The sequence below is a fragment of the Colletotrichum fructicola genome (assembly GCF_000319635.2).
Source record: "Colletotrichum fructicola Nara gc5 chromosome Unknown KSG_Nara_v1_contig02, whole genome shotgun sequence".
Taxonomy (NCBI): domain Eukaryota; kingdom Fungi; phylum Ascomycota; class Sordariomycetes; order Glomerellales; family Glomerellaceae; genus Colletotrichum; species Colletotrichum fructicola.
The window spans coordinates 3,824,009-3,841,368 of record NW_027094052.1 but is presented as its reverse complement, the minus strand read 5'-3'; the positions used below and the strand labels follow the sequence as shown (position 1 = coordinate 3,841,368).

The 17,360-nt window shown below is 54.4% G+C and overlaps 5 protein-coding genes across 5 annotated transcripts; 2 read left to right on the top strand and 3 right to left on the bottom strand.

Moving 5' to 3' along the window:
• Positions 1 to 163: 163 nt before the first annotated feature.
• On the bottom strand, positions 164 to 1,035 carry CGGC5_v003815 (Uncharacterized protein; the record flags this gene model as incomplete). Its single annotated transcript, XM_032022614.1, has 4 exons — positions 164 to 333; positions 388 to 849; positions 901 to 929; positions 980 to 1,035. The coding sequence occupies 4 exons, from the start codon at positions 1,033 to 1,035 to the stop codon at positions 164 to 166; spliced, it is 717 nt and encodes a 238-aa protein (XP_031880532.1).
• Positions 1,036 to 1,905: 870 nt separating this feature from the next.
• CGGC5_v003814 (uncharacterized protein) lies at positions 1,906 to 4,524 on the top strand (the record flags this gene model as incomplete). The annotated part of the gene is made up of 2 exons (XM_066151190.1): positions 1,906 to 2,890; positions 2,972 to 4,524. 2 exons carry the CDS (start codon positions 1,906 to 1,908, stop codon positions 4,522 to 4,524), a joined length of 2,538 nt encoding a protein of 845 aa, XP_066009385.1.
• A 1,298-nt stretch (positions 4,525 to 5,822) lies between these two features.
• On the bottom strand, positions 5,823 to 6,105 carry CGGC5_v003813 (uncharacterized protein; the record flags this gene model as incomplete). Its single annotated transcript, XM_066151189.1, has 2 exons — positions 5,823 to 5,874; positions 5,933 to 6,105. 2 exons carry the CDS (start codon positions 6,103 to 6,105, stop codon positions 5,823 to 5,825), a joined length of 225 nt encoding a protein of 74 aa, XP_066009384.1.
• Positions 6,106 to 10,643: 4,538 nt separating this feature from the next.
• CGGC5_v003812 (KH domain-containing protein) lies at positions 10,644 to 13,845 on the top strand (the record flags this gene model as incomplete). The annotated part of the gene is made up of 6 exons (XM_032022616.1): positions 10,644 to 11,138; positions 11,201 to 11,470; positions 11,528 to 11,989; positions 12,048 to 12,725; positions 12,777 to 12,974; positions 13,033 to 13,845. The coding sequence occupies 6 exons, from the start codon at positions 10,644 to 10,646 to the stop codon at positions 13,843 to 13,845; spliced, it is 2,916 nt and encodes a 971-aa protein (XP_031880611.1).
• Positions 13,846 to 14,903: 1,058 nt separating this feature from the next.
• irc3 (putative mitochondrial ATP-dependent helicase irc3) lies at positions 14,904 to 16,926 on the bottom strand (the record flags this gene model as incomplete). Its single annotated transcript, XM_032022617.1, has 2 exons — positions 14,904 to 16,637; positions 16,696 to 16,926. 2 exons carry the CDS (start codon positions 16,924 to 16,926, stop codon positions 14,904 to 14,906), a joined length of 1,965 nt encoding a protein of 654 aa, XP_031880531.1.
• Positions 16,927 to 17,360: the final 434 nt, after the last annotated feature.

Here is a 17,360-nt window from a genome sequence, read left to right as displayed (position 1 = left end):
TTGAGCAAGGAAAAGAATTGGGGGTATGCTACCAACATCTATGAAACCATTGATACCCATTACGTCAGGGGTTCTACATCGTTCTACATCTCTAATAATCCCCGTTACCCATTGTGCTTGATCACGACACAACTCTGTATCAGTGCCTGGGCCTTCTATGATATTAGACGTTCTTTGACTTGAAGAATTGAGGGAATGCCTCTCGTAGCTCTCTAAGGTGTCGGATCTGGTGCTTGGATGCCTGTGTCCTCGGCACAGGCAGTCCCTCCTCCACCAGGTGCGCCACATTCCAGCCGTACTCTGTGGCCTTTTGACAGTTCAAGTACGAGTCGTCTATAGTCGAACGTCAGCTCGAGGTCTGCTGTATCATGATGCCAATTAACTTACCAACAAAGTAGCAGTCCTCCATCTTTTCGACACCAGCCTCCTTCATGGCTCTGAGGTACATCTCCTTGGCAGGCTTGCAGACCAACGGCTGGGCTCCGTAATCGCAAAAGGTCAGTCCATCAAAGAGGTCGTCGATCCGGAGTAGTTTAACGACACGCTTAGCGTGATTGACATAGGCATTGGTAAGAAGCCACATGGTGCATTTGCTCTTGTCGACGTCCTCAAGCAACTCGCGCAATTCATGGTTGTACTGCAGAATGTCCTCGAGGGGAAGGGCGTCGTCGACCTTTGAGTTGTACTCCAGAGGATCGATTTGATGGTGTCTCACCAAGCCTTCAATAGCTAGGCCATAGTTCGTATAATATTCCTTGTGCAGTTTCACTGCGTCCTCCCAGGAGAGTGACAAATGCTTTGCGAAGTATTCGTCGATGAGTTGCGCCATATGGTCCTGTACCCTTGAGCCTGGAAAGTGTCAGGTTGCGAGATTACATCTCAATGGTCTCAAAAGCTTACTCCGCGGGTATAAACAGTTATCAATATCACTGATACCTGTTAGCGGTGGCTCGAAAAGATGCAAATAACGTCAACCTACAAGAACAGCACCGGCTTCGGAGCTGAGACTCCATTGGGTTGGATACTGGGATCCATGACTACTGGCCTGGAGGTGTGTGAATGGCGTAGGCTATGTCGAAAGACTGGGTTAAGAACCGGGGCAAAGTTGGGCTGCTCAATTATTCGTGTTGATATGAGTGGTCGCGGTAGTTGTTGAGAATAAGACCTTGAAGATGGAATTGGGGAACGGAAGGTTCTCAATAGGCGTGGGAGTCTGGCTGGCATGAAGGACACAAGACCAGGCAGTTGGAATCTCAGTGGCACTCTTTTATTTCTCGAGGTTGCAATCTCAATGGTTCAATGATGACAAACGCAAGCTGAGGGTCTGGCTTTGCTTAATACACGGCGTAGAGAGCTGAATAGTGTCTTGTGGTTGAGTCACGTCGGCGAGAAGGCATGCATGCTACGTTGCTACTTCTGAGGTAATTACTGAGGTAGGACGGATAGCAGCGGGCGGTTTGCAGGGGGTAGCTCCCGGCTGGATGACGGCAACGGGTGGCTCCGATGGCTGGAGAGTGCACAGGCCGGAAACAGCCCGCTTAAGTGCATCCCTGCTAGGAAATTACTGTATCCATTCTTCCAAACTTGCGCTAGGTCGCCTTGATCCCGGGAATCAAGGACCACCACGCGCACGACCCAGCTGACTCGGTTTTTCTCTCTGCATCATTTGATCCACCAGCAAACAAACAAGAAAAATCCGACTCCTTTTCGATTCTGTTCCACAGAAGAGCAAAATCTCTTTCATTTCTTCCTGTATTCTGTACTCATCAGCCTGTGTAGGGTTTTACCGTCTAGTTTTTCTGCTGTTCGCTCGCATTCCTTTCTTTCCTTGCTGTCTGTGGCTTTTTCTTGCTTGAACGTCGACCTTTCGCGCGGAGAAGATTTCTGCGCTGCTTGCTCGTCGCCATGGCTCAAGGCCAGCTTGCGACGCTGCCGCCGATGGCCTCACACGCCTCTGCCCCAAGTCTCTCGAAAGATGAACTTTATCAGTTACAGCAGTGCGAGAGGATCATTCAGTTTCGCGATGCCATTCTTGCCGGCGCCCATCCTAGGATCAAGGTGCCAGCCAATTTGGCGAAACAAACACCTGCTTTTGCAAACGCTTCTCTGTCCAACCCTTCCACGCCGGCAAAAGACTCGGCTGCAGTCGGTCAGCCCGACCAGCCTGGGGGCTTTCAGTTGGTTGCAAACACGCAAAACGCGTCTCTTCCGGGTTTGGGAAACCTGCTCCCGACTAACGCGAATCTGCCCCAAAGACCATATGGCTCCGGCAATACTGAGATCAATCCTATTTTCCTCGAGAAATCTGATGACCTGATCAAAGCCGAGATCCAGCTCCAGAGGCAGCGCCTTGAGCGAGCATTGCGGGACGAGGTCGATCAACGACGGGCGGCTGTGAAGGCTTCGGCTCAGGCAGAGCCACTCGCCGATATCGATCTCTCCGATGTCCTCTCCAAAGCTCTCACTCTTGTCCAAGCTACCACAACCATGCCTGCCAATGCTATGCTGGCTGCTAACACTTCAGCTGCAAGTGATTCATTTGATGAGAACTCGTACTACTCCTCCCAACACAACTCGCCCGACTCTTCCCTCCTCAGTTCCCGCGCAGGCAACGAGCCTGACGCTGCCACGCAAGCAAACAAGGCGTCTGCGCCTTCACAACCCTTCGACTTCCAGACTCAGGTTCAAACCAGTCCAACCTCCGGCCTGCCTTCCTCGCTTTCCCATGCGTCTGCTACTCATCAGCCACAGGGCCAAGCTTCGACGTTCACTCCATCCCACGCACGAGCTGCCCCGAGTGCAGTCGATATCGCACAATATGACCGAGAACCGTCGGTAGGCACGACGCAAAGAACAGAAGGGGGAGATAACACAGGTTCAACTTCAGGAGGTGGGAGCGGAAATGCCAGTCGATCTGAGGAGTCAGGCGTCATAGAACTTGACAACAGTGCTGATAGGTCTGTTCCAGTAGCAGGACGCCAGCAACTGAGAGACTCTTTGCTTGATCGTCAACCTTCGCCACTTATTCAAGTCCGGGCTCACAACATATCTCCCATCGCCCCACAGCCCGCACACGTTTCGTCTCTAGCCATTGCTCGGGTTCCAGCAGTAGATGCGCAAGACGTGAGCATCCCTCAAGGGACCACGGCGCAAGTCAGGGCTTTGCGCAATGAGCCCAATACTATTTCTAGTCCTGATAGTTCGCCACAAGGAGGACGGAATATTGAGAAGCGAAAGGGCAAGAAAAAGAACAAGTTGAACAAGAAGGCGGCCCGGCAAGCGCAGGAGGCCGAGCCTTACATCAAGCCTGAACCCCGGTCACCCTCTCCCATGAACGCGCCTTCGTTTATTCGACCCCCCAAGCGCCAGAGAAGACAGGGAGAGGAGGAGCCTCGATATGCCCAGTCAGAGCGCCAATTTTCTCGCTCCTACAGGGACGAAGCCGCAGCTCCAGCTTACGAAAACCAAGAGTATCGCCGAGCTGTCAGTCAAGCCGCCGTTGCTGCTGAATACGGGTACGGAAGAGAGTACGTGGAGGATGCCCGCGTCCCTAGTGGCGCAGAGTATGTACGGCGAGTACAGTCGCCTGGCGTATACGCCGTCCATACTGCGCCGAGTGAGATTTACGCAACTTCTCCAGCTAGTGTCGATCGCTACGGTAGGGAACCTGCACGATACTACCGAGACGGCTACGAGGTCACGCGTATGAGTACTCGCCCCGTGGCTGAGCGTGGAAGATCTCGTTCCCCGGCCATGAGGGAGAGAGGATCACCACTTATGGGACCCCCGAAGGGGCCGCCTGCCAGAGTCGTAGTAGATCCCACTAGCGGCCGCAGATACTACGAACCCGCCAGCGTGCTTCGTCAGTCGGCCGCGCCGCAACAACCAGAGATTATTTACGAGAGAGCACCGATCCGAGCCGAGTCCAGACGGCCCGGGCCGGACCCGCGCGACGATGACGTCCTTTACCAGAGAACCTCACCCATGTACGCGGCACCACGCCGTGTGCTCACCCAGCCAGAGTATGGAACGTCAGATGCTCATCGTATATATCGCCAGCGGGAATACTCGTCGAGACCGATGCCGCCACCAGGAGAGGAGTATGTTCAGATAAGGGGCGGAACGGAGCGGCGCATTGTGGAGGGGTTGCCACAGGAGTACATGATGCGTGCGACGACGGTGCGTCCGGCCGAGACGATACGATACGAACTTCCTCGGGAGTATGGGAGAGTACAGAGCGTGAGACCAGAGCAGCTGCCTGTTCGGGACTACGGCGGTGCGCCCATACACCCGGAAAGTCGACGGGAGGTGATCCCGCCCATTCCTCGTTCGTACAGCGTACGGCCGGCAGCCGAGTCCCACGTTGTGCGGAGAGAGTATAGTGTCAGGCCGCTGGATCAGCCGTACTACGGTCAGCCGGTCCCCGCCCGGGGTGAACCGGAGGTATCGTATATTGAGCGGCCGAGAGTGGCCGCCCCGGAAGTATACTACACCGAGGAGGGGCCCCGTCAGGTGTATCGGTGAGAAGCTTTATGAGGAACGGCAGTCATATGGCAGGCTATCGAACAGTAAAAGTAAATTTGAATGGAAGATTCCATTGGGCGCGGAAATCAGAGAGAAGGAAGGGACGGGATGGAATTCGGGATGGGCTTTTCGGCAGCAGCCGTGGTGGGACACGTGTAAGACTACACAACTACTGTCCTGGAGTTTGGATCATGAGGAGCATGTACAAGTCGACGAGCGAATAAACATAATAGCGTGAGCCTAGCAAAGGCTGGATTGAAAATAAATGTTGCCTAAACCTGGTTACGGTGTGATGGTGAGACGAACGGTACAGAAAGTTGCCGAGGCCGCGGTTGCATCCTTGGTTCTTGTCAAGTTTCCAGATGGCCTTGAAGCTTGCCACATATGCCGCGCACAACACAGTTTTGGCGCCACAAGAGAGAGAAGGGGCCGGGATCGCTCCTCGACGCCGACCGATGAGGGAGTCTGGAGTCGTTTGGGGTTTCGGAATATGCAGTGGCTTTACTTACGTACGCACGCTGGGCGCTTGCTTGTTCAGGGGTGAGGGAAGGAGGAGAAGGGAGCAGGGAAAGTGGGCAGCAGTCGGGCACGTCCAGTAGCTTTGGTTTGCATTCTCTCCCTCTGATGAAGTCATTGTGTGAGCAGTCCTTCGTTTTCTGGAGACTCTTTTCTGTGGTCCTTGCAGATCTCCCTTCAGACGGGGGGGTTGTGTGTCGGTGGGCGCTCAACTCAACTTGGACACGAAGAGAAGGGAGGGATAGACGTTGCTAGGTTTAAAAAGAAAGCCAAGTGAACGTGGTTATACGGCCCAGATTGAAACAAGTCAGAGAAAAGACAGACTTCACAACTCATGGTCTCTTTTCCTCAAAACGACGAACTTACAAATGGACGCAGACTCCCGCAGGCTGCTGGCAATCCCGCTGGTCGCACCGCTGGTCGCACCGCTGGTCGCGCAAAAGCAGACAGGCAGAGTTGACCACACGAGTTGACTTTTAGATATCAGTTGCCAGCTAGGGACAGAGTGCGAGAGTCGCTATCAACTGTGCACCTTTCTGATCGGTTGCAAAAGGTTTAGAGTGTACAGGCTCCGGCGGGTCCGGCCAAACACACATAGCCCTTGCATCAAGGTGCAATATAACATTATTCTGATCCGCTCGCCTCGTCCGGAGAAGAAAGTTCAACAGTCAATGTCACTGCAAGGACGTACCCAGTCAGCCCATTTGCTTGTTGTTGCGTTGTGTTGGTCCGGGTGCCCTTGTGTGGAAGACCAGTTCGAGGTTGAAACGTTCATCCTGGGATCATCGATCTACGTCCTTCTGCTGCTGGTGGGATGTAGGCTGTTGCAAATAGCTGAATCACCATGAGCCGGATTCGCATTGCCCACCACGGTCGGAAGAGCGCTACCAACCTCTCTGCTGGCGGTCGCCTGTAAATGCCGGATCTTGAGCGTCTTGTTCGTCCGTTTCTGGCGCTGGGAGACGATAGGCGTGCGTGAGGACGCAAACCGCCCTTCCGTAGGTCGATTCGCCGGTGGGTCGCCGTCGCAGCAAGCCGGGGCTGGGGCGCGGCCACTTTTCCCATGGTTGCAGATCAATCAACCAGACACCACTGCCAGCGCCTGTTTTTGTTTCCAGGCGAGGACGGACGGCGTCGACGGCATCTCCCCTGTCTCGGACATGTTTTTCAAGGGCGAGCTCAAGATAGGGCCAGGTAGCTCAGGCTCAAGGGCCCGCGAGGGAAGCCCTAATTCACAATCCCCATGGTGTTTGCGTGACATGTGTCAGTCACCCTCTCGGGGCCGTACAACCGCCGTATGCGTGCGCAGTGAACATTGTCTCGAAGTCTCCGAGTCGCTGTTGGAACCAACATTCCGGCGAGCGGCGCGAGCCCAGAAGGGGAGCGGCCAGTAGCCAAGTGCCACCGCCGGTACATGCCCAGATTACCCAATGCCGGCAGCCCTATCAGCTAGCTAGGAGGACTGTAGCAAATCCCGAAGGCGCCGGTGACTGGCTACCTGGATCATAGTCACGGCCACGGTCCGCGGGTGAATGGTGCGGTGGGATTCGGGACGCTCTCACTAGAGGCTCGAGCTCCCCACGCCACGCCCGCACCTTGAGACGTAAAGGCGTAGACGGAAGAGTTGGCCAAAGGGTTCAGGGATGTTGGTTGACTTCAGGGCGAAAGGCGAAAGTTCAGTCGAAGCTCCAACATGTCGGGGGATGACCTTTTGGGAAGTATGGAGATTCTCGTGTGCCTTTTGCCGATCTTTCTCGTTCAATGGGACAGACACACACACCAAGTAAGAAATGCGCGGTGGCTATTGTAGTGCTGCAAAGCAGCCCAACGGCGCCCCTAGGCCCTGGGAGCTGGAGTCGTGCAGATAGGCGGGCTGGCTGTCTGAACTAGGTATCTGCAGGCTGGCTGTTCGAGGTCCGATATGCACAGAGTGAGAGAACGCCGGAACCTTTGGACAGATCGACAGCTCCTCAGAGTGACCTGACTAAGACCGATCTTGCGACGGCGGGCCCAAATCAGGCCGTTTTCTTGATGACAGATGTGCTCCGTCGACGCACGCCGGAATCCGCGAACCGCAGGTGTTCTCGGCAGATGCACCAATGGGTGTGTTGGACCAACCTTTAGTCAATGCCCATTGGAATGGACCCGGACGTGGAGAAAGATTGGACGTCCAATGTTCAATATGGAGGCGTTCCTCGTATGTCGACGGAATCTCTCTTGGGGGAATGGCAGCACCGCGGATAGGTGGTATTAGGCGCGATGCAGGTGGTGACGCTGACGGCGGTCATGACAATGACGGCGACGGATGTGGTGGTGACGATTCAGAATCCGGACTATCATGAGTGCCGTCACTGTCGCAGCATCAAAAGTTGAGTCGTGACCAGGGCTGACTTGTGAAGGAGGAAAGACCCTCGGCCACCACCGCGTAAGCCTGCTTGGACCACATCATCCCGTTAAGCCGGGCCACAGTCGGCTGTCAGTCGCGTGCCCCAGCGTTCGGAACCCAGCAGGAGCGACTTCCTGGCGAAACGAGAGGGGGGCTCTCAGCAGCGGACGGTGGGCGGTGCGCAAGCAACCGACGAGTCGCAGGTAAGGTAGGTAGGTACCTAAGGTAAGGTCGAGGACAATGTTGTGGGGTTGAGCTGACCCTAATTCACGAGATGTCATCGTCCACGGACGACGACCTGACGGACCAACTGGTGGACCGCAGGTGATGGACGAAAGTATCAGTTCTGGGAGGAATTGAGCAGACTCATCTTGGTCGTCAACGCAGAAGTGATAACATCTTTTGGGACGACGATTAATGTTGAAATGTTGGAAGACACCGGCGGTATCTGATCAGTTGGAGCCGGGCCATCTCTGGATCTGATAGCCTTCCCGCCAAAGTGGTAGGTGCGACTGAGTGCACTGGAGAATTTGCCAAGAAAAAAAGTAGCCCCAAGGTTATTGTTTGGCGCAAAGAGGGCATAAAGCGTTGGAGGAACGCGTCCATCTACTTTCCGGTACCTCGGGGGATGGAGCTTGCGGGTGCTCGCCCGGTGCACACGCTCCTACCTGGTCCTTCCTCATCAAGCAGCATGCCAGACGAGGGCTCTAGTGCCTCCTCACAGCTGTTGGGCTGGGCGTTGTCATCAGCCGGACATGCTTCAGCAGTTGGGGACCGTCATGCCAGGAATTCCGAGAGCAACGAGCGAGAACTGTGCAGCATTCTTCGTATGGAGGTACGTAAGATGTCGGCTACCCCTGGGGCTGTGCTTGACGATGGGAGATTATGAGGTAGGCTTAAGTTCTAAACCCATGCGTGCGTGCCATGCCGCAAGCCTTTATTTAGGGGAGTAATTGACCAGGGACTCGATCTACTCGCAAGCTAAACAAGAAAACAAAGTACAAGATGGAAATGACCACCATGGGGAAGAAAAACATAAGCCGGACATCGGACACCTTCATATGGCGCACTGGGCACGGACAGGTAAGGTGCCTTAGGTAAGGTACGAATACCTTACCTAGGTACCTAGAGAGAGGTAGGACACAGCCCTACTACTAGGGGGTACTGGTTAATTGGGCCGGAGTTCGAGTTCCCTGCATCTGTTTGAATTCTTGTTTGGAGCGAGCGACATGAACGCGAAGGCATCATCGAGTCTCCCCCAGAGCAGAGACAAGGTCCGCCTGTTTCTCCCCTCCACCAGGCCCAGCTCGTGCTGTCTTCTATTTTGTCTCTGATCTGCGGTGCCGGGTTGGCTGTTCGGGCGGCACGAGGGCTGGGTACGCGTGGAATACATGCACGACGACGGTTTTGCATCCAGCCGAGCAAGTGAGAGACAGTCCCGAGGTGGCATCGACAACACACCACGACGCCGACGACAACGACGGACCAGGTACCTTAGGCACAACAGGGACGGGCAGGATGAGAGGAGGTGGTGTTCCGAACCGGAGCCCTTGGACGACCTAGACGTGGGACGGGAATTGGGATATCGCAGGTTTCCGAAGCCATAGCTCGGCGCATCCGCAGACTCTGAGCTGCCACTGACTGACTGCCAACCAACGATGGCGGGCTCGGATCCACGTTACATACCACGCATCCGTAATGCGTTGTTGTAATCGACCGTCAACTCCCACCATTAGTTGTTGGGTGGTTTGGGCCGAATGCTTCCTCGTTTTTTGACTGAGAATTTTTGTGCTCGTTGGTGGAAGAGAGTGGAATGAGAGCAAAATTGGCTTCCTTGAATGTACCTTCAAGTGTCTGAGAGCGCCAATTGGACTCGGCGGTGGTTTTGGGAGTTCCATTCGGCATCGTCCCACTGGGGCTTCCAAAACCCTGCAGGCTGCCAGTCAGCGGCGAGAGCCAGTGAGCTGCGGCCGCTGCAGCGCGGTAGCGCTCCACGAGCAAGGGTGCGCCGTGCGAGGGACCGTCACCCGTCATGGATGTTGAGATGCCGAAGTTACCTGGTACCTCAGAGGCGCCCAGCAGGTACCTAACATTTACGAGTTCACTAAGGTACTTTGTATTTGTGCATACCTACCTAAGGAGAAGAAGAAGGAGAAGAAGAAGGAGAAGAAGAAGGAGAAGAAGAAGGAGAAGAAGAAGGAGAAGAAACTCAAGAGACACGCTGAGATATTGGCGCACATGATCTTGCATGCCTTCAAGGGCGGCACACCAGCCGGACGGACGCATAGTCCCCCACTGGATATGTCCTACTTACTCCTCGCTCTCAACTTCAATCTGTGTGAGGTGATGTGCCCTGGCTTTTGGCCTGTGGGTATGTGTGTGTGGGAGCGTGAGTGGTGTGTGTGTTGTGTGTTGTGGGTGAGGTGGTGGTCTCGTCGGGGGAAACTTAGTGGTCCTCGCCTGAGGGCCTGGTTGAACAGGGGGCACTGGCCAGGTCTGAGGGCGACAAGAGAAGTACTGCGCTACATGCTGCTTCGCGCAGTTTGAACGTCTCTCAGATGTACCGATGCGGTTGCCGCTACATTTGGTGTCCAAGATACCTGCTGATGGACTGGGACGGGGAACTCTGGGACACTGGACGGGGGGGGCACCACTGCAGTGGGCTAAGGTAGAGAGGTGGATGGGCGGAGTGGAGCTCGTTGCTGGACTGGGACTGGGCGCTCTGCACACTGGGGGCAGTGGGCACTGGGGCCCTTCGAGACTGGGACGGGGAACAGAGGGATGGACTGGGAGTGGCCGGACCATGCCATGCCATGCCATGCCTTGCCTGGCCTGGCCTGGCTGGACTGGGTCTGCCGTGTGGCCTTGACCACCTATGACCATCTCTCGCTGGCTGAATCTCCCGACTCCTCTTCTCAGTTCTTCCACACTCATCATCCTCAAAATCACCACCTACAAAACATTCCCTCTCTACAGACCCCTTGTCGAGTCTGAGGAGAGAGAGAGCGAGAATAGAGAGCCTCGTGAAGCGTTACGCTCTTCTTTCCCCTTATCCCCTTATTCTTTTTTCTTTTCCAAATCCCCCTTGTTTTTCACTGAATACCCCCCCAGTTGTTGTTCGCGGTCCCTTCCTTTCGGCCTCTCGTCTTCGTCGTCCGCTAACCCTTCGCTCGCCCGGCCGCCAATCTGCACTCACAATATGAACAAACTGGCAAACATGCGTCACTGGTCCGAGAGGATGAGCCCCAACTTCGGAATGGGTCGTCCTAACATGCCCATCAACCCCATGGCCCCGAGAAGAGACTCAGCTCCCCAGCAGGCTGCTTCAATAAGCTCACCTCAGCCTCTCGATGCTCCGATGCCCATCATCCACTACTCCTTCAACGTTCCGTTCGCCTCCGACCTCGCCGGTCCCAACACCGAGGACATCCTCCATGCCACCGCCGACGCCGTCCTCCGATGGACCCATCCCGAAGACGCTCCCGATGACGTGGGTGTCCACGAGTTGCCCGTCCACACCCAGAACCTCGCGAACCTCCGCAAGGTCTGCAAGGACATCACCAGCGGCCCCTTCCAGATCGAGGCTCACGTCATCTCTACCTCGCCCAAGAACGCAAAGGGACAACAGGTCACCACCGTCTGTCTTTCGGGTACCCCGGAAATGGTCCACAAGAGCAGGGAGACGATCTTGAACGACAACCAGACTGTCCTGGTAGGTTTATTCGACGATGAGGAGCTGGGTCAAAATGTGTGGATTAACGAATGCCAATCTAGCGTTGTACGACGGTCGATGTGGAAGGTCATCTTGTCTGTGATCTTACTGCCGGAGCTCTGAAACAGCAAGTTACCGACACTCTGGATTACATTTCCAAGTACTGCGGGGTCGACATTTTCCTCCTTGGCCCCAAGTTGACTCCTATGGTTGACGGCATGACGGGCGATGCTGAGATGCGCGTTGATCAGAGATGGAGAGTCGCCATTTACGGCGACATTCTCTCGGTCGAGCATGCGAAGGCCCGTGTCCTCATCCAAATTGACACTCTGGTATGCCTGCCCAATCATTGGCTGGCTTATGTCTCAGCTTGCTGACCGAAACCACAGCTCGGCCGAGTCGTCGATGCCACCAAGCTCGACCTGTCCATTCACCAGCTCGTTTGCGGCCGCCACAGGAAGAACATCAAGCTCATCGAGTCTTCCACCGGCACCGCCATCTACTTCCCGCCTCCTTTCTCTCAGATGTACCGTTACTGCCCTCCTGGCGCCAGCCGCAGAGACCCAACGGATATCTTCATCACGGGAGAAAGCCCGCAGGCCATTGAACTGGCTAAGCAGAAGCTCCATGAGACCGTTTCGCGCATTAGGCTGTACATGAAGGATGTCACTATCGCGCCTGCCAAGATTGACAGCGTTCTCCTCACGCGCCTCGACAAGGTCCGCAAGATTCTCGAGGCAAACGGCACCTACATCTTGTTCCCGCCTCTTGCAAGCCAGCGCAACATGGTCCGAGTCCAAGGCAGCGAAGGACTGCATGTCGAGCGCACCGTACGCGAGATCATGGCTTTGGTAAGTCTGGATGGCCATGACTGCCCTTTCTCACACACGTTCTGACATGATACCACAGGCTGGACAGTTCTACAGTGCAGCTTGGTGGATCCAGCAGCCTGACAGCCGGCAGCTCCCCAACCCCGCTGACGTCAGAACCATGCTCGGCGATGTTTGTGCGAACTCGGATGCCGATCTGTCTTTCGATAAGATGAACTTCTCCATCACTGGATCTGACGACTCTGTGAAGGCGGCCCTGATGGTCATGTCCGAGATTAAGTTTCTCGTGCAGTCTCAGTACCAAATTCGCGTCAAGATCGAGCTTGCCAATGAGCACAAGGAATTCGTCAGCGGCAAGAAGAACGGAAAGATCAACAAGATTATGGGCCAGAGCAGTGTCCAGATCATCTTCGACGGCTTCAATGAGTACAACTTCAACATTGATGTCATGGCCGCCAGCTACGACTCGATGAAGCAGGGTCTGACTCTTGTTGAGCAAGAGATGCCCGCTTCCATCTCTTTCCATGTCCCTGACCAGTACCACAAGCGCATCATTGGCATCGGAGGACAGCATATTCAGCGCATCATGAAGAAGCACTCTGTCTTTGTCAAGTTCTCGAATGCAATGGACCGAGGCGGCATGGGCCGCGAAGACGACGATGTCAAGGTTGACAACGTCATCTGCCGCACGCCTGCCAGGAACGCCCAGAATCTCGATGCCGTTAAGAACGAGATTCTGGAGATGGTCGACAGAGCCGTGAGTTTCCTCAGCGATGACTTTGCCGCCCGTCACTGACATGTCTACTAGGACTCGGAGTACACCTCTCAGATCGTGAACGTCGACCGTTTGTACCATCGCCAGCTCCTTGCACGTCTCAGTGACATTGATGAACTGGAGAGCAAGTACAACTGCAAGATCGTCTTCCCAAGCACCGAACAAGCCAGCGATGAGGTGACCGTGACTGGCCCACAGTGGCAGGTCCCTCATTGCGTCGACGAGTTTTTGGTAAGCATTGGCAACAAACTTGCCCCTCACCAGCAGAACAAATACTGACAGCTCTTAGGGCATGGTGCCTGATAATCACGAGCTCGTTCTCACTCGCACTCCGGAGCTCATCAAGTTCCTTGAATCGCCGAGCTTTGCTCACGATCTTGTCCCCAAGTTGAAGACCCAGTACGAAGTCGACGTGTCCGTTCACCAGGATGCCGACTCTGAGGATGGTCTCCCAGCCATCGCTTTGCGCTGGACGTTCACTCGCAACAACGCTGGGGGCCTCCGCGATGCCATTGACTTCTTGCTTGCACAGTTCGCCACTGCTGGTGTCGAGGTGACCATTCTCAAGGGATCGATTCCCCGTCCCAAGTCGGACTCTTTTGAGGACTCCCTCCAATACTTCGACTCGAAGCTCCTTCAGCATGCTCCTGCCACCATTGCCGCCGATTCTCCCACCAAGGCCGCTTTCGAGGGCGAGGTCGCTCGCGAGCGAAGCACCATTTTCGACCGCCTGCGTAAGCCCGGCAGCATGACCTCAATTTCGTCTTTCCTCGACCGCCGCAAGAACAGCTCCCACTCGACGAACGGCAACTTTTTCAAAGGATCCAGCAATGTTTCCAAGTCTTCTCTCATTTCGATCGAGTCTACCCGCAGCTTTAATGCGGATCGCAACCCCTGGAACGATAGCGGCGTCAATCTTCCAGACGACGACAACCCTTGGGCCCACAGGCCCCTCGGGAATGGTTCGGACAAACTGACCATTCCCCAACCTGGTGACGTTACGCCCCGTCACAGCACTCGTGCGTCCGGCGACAGCGGACGCCCTTCTACGTCTCATTCTACGAATTCTGGATACCCCGGTCCCATCGGACCTTTCCGTTAGATTCCCGTCTTAGAACCTCTACGTGCAAAATACCCCGGCTGGATATACCCTGGCGTACAATACCCGGAACGTCGCTTCTGATGCATCGGTCGGCCGAAGTTTCTGCTGTTTTGCGTTGCGTCGCCCTCGTGCTTTGCTCTTGTTCTGTTTTACCTGATTTCAGTCGAAATCCTTAGTGTTGTTTTTGGGTTTTGATGGTTCCTTGTCTCGGCACGATTTCACGTCCACTCTTTATACCCCCAACGTCGAGAGACTGAGGACAAAAAAGAAAAGATACCTTGTACGCGGTTTGGTTTTCGAATGCTTGATGCTTTCATGATCTTCAGACGACGTCGTCAGCAGAGACGACGACGGTCAAATGAAGATATCAAAAAGAGAAGGGTTTAGCGGGTCGTGCGGTTTCTTCCACTGCCCCAAATCGGCATCTTAGTCGCCAGGTTGCGTAGTCACTGGCTCCGTCAACGCGAAATGCGGCTTGACGATGCGCGAGTGGCCACGAATCGGACTACAGTGATGTCTAGGTGGCAAGATGGGGAAAAAAGTTCATGCTCTTTTTATGCTGGTCGGCCCGGCGAAGCCGCCAGGCGGAGAACGAAAAGATTGTCATGGCGGCGGACAAGACAGCGCAATATTGAGCGGCTGGTTGATCTGCAGGCGGGAGTGATGAAGATGGAACCTGTACACATACCTCAGCGCACCTTTCAGGTTGGCCTTGACATGCAATGATACCCATGGTCGATCAATGACTCTCGTATGTGATGTTGTGAAATATTAGTTCGGATGTGATTCTTGGGTTTGACAAGGTGTCAGGACCACCAAAACGTCGACAACAGAACGCTACGAGGACGAATGCCGCTCAGTCAACGCCATTATTGTCTGTATCAACATGGATTCCCATTCGTCTCACACCAGCCAGCATGATCAACTAAAAACTGCAATTTTGGTTGTATATTCTACCCAAACAGGACAAATTTTAGATTCTATTCATGATCGTGCTTGACATTTGAGTTGGGTATAATCCAGAATAGTGAGAACGGTGTTCTTGACATTTCAGTCTCTCATGACGATATAGGTCCAACCGAGACCCTCTCCCGTGCCTCTTGCTGGGCTTTCTTCTGGCTGTGGCGTTCCACACGCCGTTTCTCCGTCAGTATATTGGCAAACCTGCCCCTCGCCCCGTGCTTCATCTTAGTGATCATATCAGTTGCCTTGCCCTTGTCCACGTCATCAGCTGTCAACGGTTCTTGCTTCGTACGCAGCTTGTTGAGGAAGTCGAGTTGTCCCTTGGTCGGCGGCCCCTTTCTCCAGCGCTGATACCGGTGGATGAATACATGAGGAAACACTTCCGAGGCGTACTTGTCACTGCCGTGCACGGCGTCGGTGAACGTGGCGGCCCTCAAGAGTTCTCTCGGAGCAGCAAATGGTGACTTGGAAATACCAGGCGGAAGGGCCCTGACCTCAACAGCCTGCCAAGCTGGCTGGTTTTTCCCAGCTTCGACATCCAGCTTGGAAATCCTGATGAAGCTGCCGTTGGGGGCACAGAGAACGTATTTGTCCAAGCCAACCTGTACCCAGGCATAATGGCTGATGGCCCGAATGTGCTTCTCCCCCGATGCATCCTCGATGAGATCGAACACAGAGTTGTAGTCGGTAAAAGTGACCGAGCCCGCGGACACGGATTGAGAGCTCGAGGACGCGTCGTAGGCTTGGTGCTGTCGAATCTTTTCTGCCTCCCTTCTCTCACTAGTCTTACGCATATCCGCCGTCGACGCCTGGTCAACAATCTCGCCCGGATCAAGGCCGAAGAGCGTCGGTGTTGTGACGATGCCAGTCTCAAGGCTGGAAACCATGTCAATGACATGGCAGTCCGTCTTTCCTTTGTGCAACCTCATGCCCCTGCCAATCATCTGTACGAGCAGATTTCGAGATCGCGTTGGTCGAGCGAGAATGACGCAGTCAATGTTTGGGATATCCGTCCCCTCGGTGAACACTCCGCAGTTTACGAGCACGGGAAACTCTCCCCCACGAAATGCTTCCAGGATGGCACTTCTTTCCACTTTTGGCGTATCACCAGTCACGAATCTTGCGTCGAATCCGTGTTTGCGGAACGTTTGCGTCAGTCCCGCGACGTGAGCCAGGTCGACGCAGAACACGAGAGTTGACTTTCTTTCTGCTGCCTTTGCAAGCCAGCTTCGCACGGTGATTTCATTGATCTTCTCCGTGTTGACGGCCTTGGAGAGTTCTCCGGCTTGGAAGTCGCCGTTGGCACCGCTCCTGACTTTGGATATGTCGGCTGTCGATTCGACTGTAGTGAAGATAACGTCTGATAGCCATTTGTCGCCGATCATGTCTACGTAGTCCTTGTGGTAGACGATCTCGTCAATAGCAGCGCCGAGTTTCAGGCCGTCGAACCGTGAAAAGGTGGCCGACACGCCCACGAGGGAGGGAGAGTCGGCCTGCTTGGTGTCAAGGCCGAAATGACGGAGTACGCGCATGTATCCGGGAGCGACGATGTGATGAGCCTCGTCAACGAGGACCAGCTTGAATCTCTCCGGGTCGAACTTATCCAGTCGTTCTCCGGATGTGATGCTCTGGAGGCTAGCAACAGTAATGTCTGCAGTGCCCGTGGCATGCAGAGACCCCATCTCAATATCGACTGACTTGTCTGGGTATGCATTGGTGCAGTGCCTCGCAGCTTGCTCCACGAGCTCTCTCCTATGAGCGAGGATGAGAGTCTGCGTGGTGCGGTCTTGCCTTGGCTGTATCCTTTCTATCAATTGAGTAAAGATGACCTGCCGAGTATTATTAGTCTTGTTCTACATGCGTTGCCAGAAAATAGTCTGAGCTCACAGTCTTGCCGCTGCCAGTGGCCAGCGAGATGCCCAGTCTTTTATGTCCATTTTGCAGGGACTGTAAAACCGACTGGATGCATTCCTCTTGGTAGCTTCTCAGCTGGATCTTGGTGCTTAAGAACCGTTGAGTGTGAAGAGGCAGGTTCTTGGGTATGAACCGTCCCGCTTGGCTCAGGATTCTACCTGTTGTTTGTGTCCTCAGTATCTTCCCAAAGAAAGATGACAACATTTTTGGTCGATTCCCATGTTGATGGCGAGCTAGAGGATTAGAATCACCGTCGATGCAGTCCGGGAACCCAGGAGAATTGGCTAGGATTGGAGATATCTTCCAATCAGAGAATGAGAACAAGACCCATAAATTTAGCTGGCAATCGGCACGGGTACCTACCTACCTACCTAGGTGGCTACAGTGTACCTACCACCCATAACGCATCCACACAGACAATCGGGTGTGAGCCTAGGTGCTAGGCTCTAGCGGCACAAATACTGGGGATACTTCTGTCTGAGCGATTCCCTACAAGGAAATCTTCATTCTCAAGAGACCTTCGTCTCATGAGAACCTCACATCACATGCATCCGTAGGGCAACCGCGACACCTTTATTCTTCAATTTCTCTCACAAGCCTGAGGTGTCATTTCATAATTGATCTGACATCGAGATATA